The following is a 6,196-nucleotide window of genomic DNA, read 5'->3' on the forward strand; positions in this document are numbered from 1 at the left end:
TATATATATATATATATATCGCCGGTTTTCTCAGAATTATGAGAGAGAGAAAAAATGTAAGAACTGAAAGAAAAAAAAGAGATATAAACTCAAAAATGCGAGGGGAAAAAAAGACAGAATTGAATCATTTACCGTTTTTATTATTTTTTTCCATGGTGGAAAAACGCTCCCATAGTAATCATGTTACATGCATCCTGCTCCTCACCATATTGTTCTTTTTGGTGTTTTGTCTCTTTATCCGTCTGTTCTCTCGTCTCACGTCTTTCTTCAGTGCTGTTGCCACTTCTTCTCTCAGATCCTGGTCTGCGGGCGTCTGACCGGCCTGCTTTAAATACTCCAGAAACCCATTCACGTCGTCACTGTCATGCTCCCGTTTCTTTTTTTTTGGGTTGTGTTTCTTTACGCCCGGCCCCTGCTTGATGTGTCGGCCACCGGCGCTTGTTCCTGCTTCTCCAGCATTTCCACTCGCCTTCAGCTGCTTCCATGGTGTGGCGTCTGCTGCTTTGTGTTTATGGACATTGTTCGCTCGGGCCCACCTCGTCATTTTGAGTTCTGTTAGAATAAGAGAATTTGTTCATGATCAGATGAATAACATATTTACTATATAAACAATTGTAGCCATAGTTTCTGTCAATACCAGAGTCCATATACTAACAAAAATATTCAAAATGCATAATGGAACTATAGAAGTGCCATTGGCAATATACCATGTTGTTCACCATGAAAGTGCTTTGAAATACCATGGTGAATATGGTAAACATTCAGCACCATGGTATACAAAGTCGTTGTCATAACATAAAAAAATATATAATAATATATCGAAAGAACATAACTCTTACACATCTTTAAACCGAAATGAATCTGATTTACAGTAACAGTCACTGCTGATACTGTGGTAATTTGCCAGAAACGAACATTTATAGGGATACATGTCGATATATAAGGGATATTTCATATTTAGTATATTAATTCGGTTTATGTTTTCAGATAGCATGAATAATCATCATCAAAATCAGATTTTTGGAAAAATTACCGCGGTTATTTTCCGACGACGATCATCCGGGAGATTAAGCTCTATAAAACATTCCTGGCTGGTGGAAATCTATCTCTTGTAATAAAAACTATAAGAATTTAATTAATTTTACACGCTCACCACAAAAGACTATCAGCTGTCAACAACAAAACAGTTTACGTGTGTTTTTCTGTTTCCCACCAATAAAACCGTCCGGAATGAAACTACATCATGAGCGTTTTTGGTTCCTACCGCTATAGTAAACGGGCTCTCATTGAAGTTCACAGAACTAATAAAGAGCCCCAGGTGGCCAGATAAGTAGCAAACCCAGGACGTGTTTAAAAGGACATGTCGTTTTATATAATACTGTCCCTTTTTCCACTAGTTAGCAACTGTTTAAAATGCTGTGGTTCGTTTTACTGGTTAGGCCTACATGGCTTTCTGAAGTTACACTGATCACACAAATCTGTCACAAGTAAATCAGAAATGCATTATATTCTGAGTTTACATTCATGGATATAGCATACGGATTAAAATAAAGCTGTTTTTGTGTTTAAGCCTGGGGAACTCGTGTGGGTACATCGAAGGCCAATGAAGGAAAACTGTGTACACAAATCTGTCACAAGTAAATCAGAAATGCATTATATTCTGAGTTTACATTCATGGATATAGCATACGAATTAAAATAAAGCTGTTTTTGTGTTTAAGCCTGGGGAACTCGTGTGGGTACATCGAAGGCCAATGAAGGAAAACTGTGCTGCTTTTTTTTTTTTTAACAAACTAAACTTAAGTTATATGACATGATGTCTTTTATCCACAGGATATATTAACTCACTGCAGAGTGGACCACCTCAAGTGAAACGCAGCTTGGTAAGACATCTGTATACGCAACAGCATTGACCGATATTTAGACCTGATTTAATGTCTTTATCAATGTCTTTAACAGATTTTGAGGGAGACTATGCTGTACAGGAGGGGGATATCTTACTGCCAGTAAGCCCAAATCTCGTTTTATATTCACGATCGAGACTAGAGCTAGTTGACATTTAAGGCAAAATACTACATACATTTTTTTTCCTTCCCTTCATGCACTTGTCAATTTTTGGCTGTTTTACTTCCAAAATAAGTATTCTTTCAGAATACTGGGGAAGAGTATTCTGGGGAAAAAAGTGTTTATTTTATTACACTTTATCTGTTTGTGTCTGTAGATTTCAATTACAATATGTATCTTTAAAGACAGTTTCTCAAAATTAGTTTTTCTCTCTTTAGCTGAGCCAAAAATCTCCACTTAAAGGGATAGTTCACCTAAAAATGAAAATTCTCTCATCATTTGCTCACCCTCAGGTTGTTCCAAACCTGTAGGAGTTTCTTTCTTCTGTTGAGCACGAAAGCAGATATTTTGAAGAATGTTGGTAGCATTGACAGTAGCCATTGATTTCCAGCGTATGGAGAAAAAAAAATACCATGGAAGTGGGTAAATGATGACAATTTTGTTTTTTGGATGAACTATACCTTTAAGTAGGACTTACATCAAAACACTATCTATATTATATTCTATTGTATGTCAACAAAATGAAACCAGTGCTTATTTAATATACAGTATAGTGCCTCATTTGCATATTTCAGAACACTTGTGATACGAAAACAGTTGCCTATGTGTTTCTTTAGACTGACAGGAATGCAGTGAGTCAGCTGTGGGCTGAGGTGGATGGAAGTTTGTCAGTGCCTTATGAAATTGATTTTACTCTTGGTGAGTTTTTCTGCATGTTTGGTGCTGTGTTTTCTGCAGATATTACCCTAATACCTTAGTGTGCTCTAGTGGTATAGTCACAGTTTCAATGATTAGATCTGTAAGTCGTGTGTTTAAGTAATATCAGGTGAAGATACATTGATATTCAGAGAAGTAATGTTTGTTTCTGTATTTGTTTGCAGTCTTCAGAGGACAGGACTAAAGACATTCTTAATGCCAATATGATTTCCGCGAAGACGTGCGTCAGATTTCATCCACATGCTAATGAAACCGACTATTTGCACTTTGAGTACGGAAAAGGGTGAGTCACAGATTAAAAAAAAAACTCATTTATAGGGAGTGTAATTCGATGTCTTTGTCAAAACATTGCCTCTGGTACAGTATGCATACTACTACGTTAATTCAGCATTTCAGCACAATTTAAAAATTGCTAATGGAATTCCTGTCATAATTTAGAGTAGTAGTTTTAGTATACATAATTTCAGTTTAGTCTGGGATCATACTGTTGCACTTTTGCAACATCGTTTTACCATTTAAAATAAATAAAAGTTTAGTTTAGGTTTCTTTAACCCAGTTTAGCCTGACTTGTGAAGTACTGTAATAGTTAGTCAGTGAGAAAAAATGCCTAGTTTTATTGTGGAGTGGAAAACAATGAAATACAGTGATGATTGAGAAATGAACAAAAACCATTCTCAAAAGCCTGATTGTAGATTGAGTGCAACAGGTTTTCCAGCAAAGTTTTGATCATGTTGATAATTCAGAGGCCTTAAAGTATCAAATATGTTTTTATTTTACAGGGAAAGAGGACAATTTTGTGAAGAAAAAGGGGAACACCCTCGGTCTAAAGTATGACCTGGAATCAATCATGCATTATGGAACGTAAGAGTTGCAGTCGAAACGTATCCCGGAATAGTTTGCATGGCTGTCTGGGTGCATGATGTGCTTTTGGCTGGCCGAGCATTTCATTAGTTCTGTTTTGCAGCAATTATTTCTCTCGCAATGGAATGCCCACAATTGAGCCCAAAGAGAGCAGTGTAACGATCGGCCAGAAGAGTCACTTGTCTGATCTGGATGTGCAAAGGATCAGGAGGCTGTACCACTGTGGTACGTCATATGTGCACATTTATCATACCAGGGATATTATAGTTAACTCAAATTAAAAACATCAAATAGATTTGTTACTTGAAATGAAAGGTTAACTGATGCAAAATATGAATTTAAAGCAATAGTTCACCTAAAAATGAAAAGTTGCTGAAAATGTACTCACCCATCCAAGATGTAGATGATTTGGAGAAATTGAGCATTACATCACTTGCTCACCAGTGGATCCTCTGCAGTGAATGGGTGCCGTCAGAATGAACGTCCAAACAGCTGATAAAAAAAACATTTCAAATGAAAAGGGAAAATATAAAATACTAATTCAAAATGATAAAAAAAAATCTATAATAGGCTCTCAATGCTAAAATAACACTAGGAATGTAAGAAACTGAGATGCCTAAAAATGACAAAACCTCAGGATTTGCAGTATAAAAATGGAAAGCCGTATATAGACCAAGAATTGACCTGTCAGACACTATTATGACCCACTAGAGTTCTGACGGCTGAGGAGAGGAAGTGAACTGAATCAATAGCAGTATCTCTAAAAGACCTGATGCACTTATTTATTGATTTTATCTTTGCCTTGCCATTGTTCGGTGACTTTGACATTGAGAGTTCCAGCTGCTCTTCCTGAATGAATCTACTTTCTTCATTTCAGACGAGACACAATAAGGATCAAGCAAAATCTTGAATGGTTACTTGATGACAGAGGAATTTTGAATCTAGGAGGACAAATAAAGGTTTCAAAATAGAAATGCATATGTCCTCAATTCTTGTTTTTATTGTAATTTTTGTTTTGTCCAGTAGGTGGTAGTCACTGTGCGTTTTTAGGTGGACAATGTGAGTGGAGTCTGTGTTACCAAAAAGAAGTATGAGGCACAAATGTACATACAGTACCATCGCATAAAGGTCAATTTTATAGCATATTGCAGCGTAGTGTTTTTCTTTTGGATTCTTTAGTGAGTTTGAGTTTAATTTCACCAGCATGTTGGCTAATCACTATCCATCTTCCATGTTTGGAGAGCTAAATCGGTTTCATTTCATCTGATATCGTTTTATTGTATTTTATAAAGGCAGCCTTAATATGCGTAGTGATTCTAGTCAACTGTATGCTTCATTACCTTTAATTGTGGCCTTTTAAATAATGATATATGGGTATAAGTTTTTAGTTTTATTCGCCAGACCTCTTTTGCGTAAGTTGCACAGGGAGTTGGTACTCCATTATGGGAACCTGAAATCTTCTGTAAGTATCTTTAAATTTATATAAATATAAAATCAACTAAAGAAGAGCATGGGGAATGATGTTGCAGAAATAACTAGTACAAGTCTCACAAATGATTCTTTCACACATAACGCGTTTTTGCACTCTGCTTCGTTTTTGTTTTCCTCCTCTTGCAGTAATCCACTTTCAATTGCTTTGGCACTTTTTTCCCCGTAACGTTTCTTTTTAGACGCGGTTTCCGTTTGAGCTACTAACAACTATAAATTAAAAAATATATAATAAAATTACAGGTTTATAAATTGCACAACTGGCTGGTAACCCTGAGAAGGAGTGATTCTCTGACGTGACGTCATGAGAAGAGGGTATCTGCGTGACGTCATGGCGGGCGCGCTCAGTGAGACTCGAGTCAGTTCACTCCGGTGACTGATGCGCAAACTTCTAGAAAACGTCTAGAAGAAGACAATGGTATAAGAATAAAATAATGGAGAAACGAATAGAAGGACTTAAGTAGCCTATTCGTATTCTCTGTTTCTTTTTATTCCGCTGATATTGAGGAAGTGTATTTTATAAAATATTGAAAGCAATTATTCAAGTCTTAAAGTCCAACCCTAACTGGAGCATTCCTTCGTGGATTTTTTTCCCTTCTCTGACATGGAACTGTTTATGCAAAGATCATTTGTCTTTACAACGTTTGGTATTTGAGGAACTGTAGTTTTGGCTTGGCTGGAGCGCGTGTTTGCAGACGGTGAACCTTTTTACGCATCTTGATAATTTCAGAGCTGCTCGGACACACAAACCCACGGATCTACCATGTTTGAATCATTTTTACATTTTTATATTCTGCAAATTTACTTGCCTATCTTTTACTGTCTAAAAACTTAGTGTATTGTTTTGACGCGCTAGTGTCCTTGCGCATCTCCACTTATCACAGTATTTAAAACATATTTGACTTATGTTGTGGAAATTAATACCACGTTTTTTTATTAACAGTGGCCGGCTTTGTAGTAACTACGCATGTTACGTTTTACTTGCTGATTGATTTTGAATGATTTCCTTGTGAAATAGACGGACTACAGGACCTCCTTTTAAATGCAAGTGCAATTTTAAAAAAAAA

At 36.4% G+C, this 6,196-nt stretch overlaps 1 protein-coding gene and 1 pseudogene across 1 annotated transcript; one reads left to right on the plus strand and one right to left on the minus strand.

The window, feature by feature from the left end:
- Nucleotides 1-145: 145 nt before the first annotated feature.
- On the minus strand, nt 146-1,282 carry LOC107741693 (zinc finger CCHC domain-containing protein 9 pseudogene; annotated as a pseudogene).
- A 1,412-nt stretch (nt 1,283-2,694) lies between these two features.
- LOC107741694 (zinc metalloproteinase nas-13-like) lies at nt 2,695-4,592 on the plus strand. Its single transcript, XM_016554467.1, has 5 exons — nt 2,695-2,762; nt 2,945-3,063; nt 3,560-3,641; nt 3,745-3,866; nt 4,519-4,592. Exons 2-5 carry the CDS (start codon nt 3,021-3,023, stop codon nt 4,530-4,532), a joined length of 261 nt encoding a protein of 86 aa, XP_016409953.1. The 5' UTR covers nt 2,695-2,762; nt 2,945-3,020; the 3' UTR covers nt 4,533-4,592.
- The last annotated feature ends 1,604 nt before the right edge of the window (nt 4,593-6,196 follow it).

This window comes from Sinocyclocheilus rhinocerous, unplaced genomic scaffold (assembly GCF_001515625.1).
Source record: "Sinocyclocheilus rhinocerous isolate Xijiao unplaced genomic scaffold, SAMN03320098_v1.1 scaffold886, whole genome shotgun sequence".
NCBI classification, from domain to species: Eukaryota; Metazoa; Chordata; class Actinopteri; order Cypriniformes; family Cyprinidae; genus Sinocyclocheilus; species Sinocyclocheilus rhinocerous.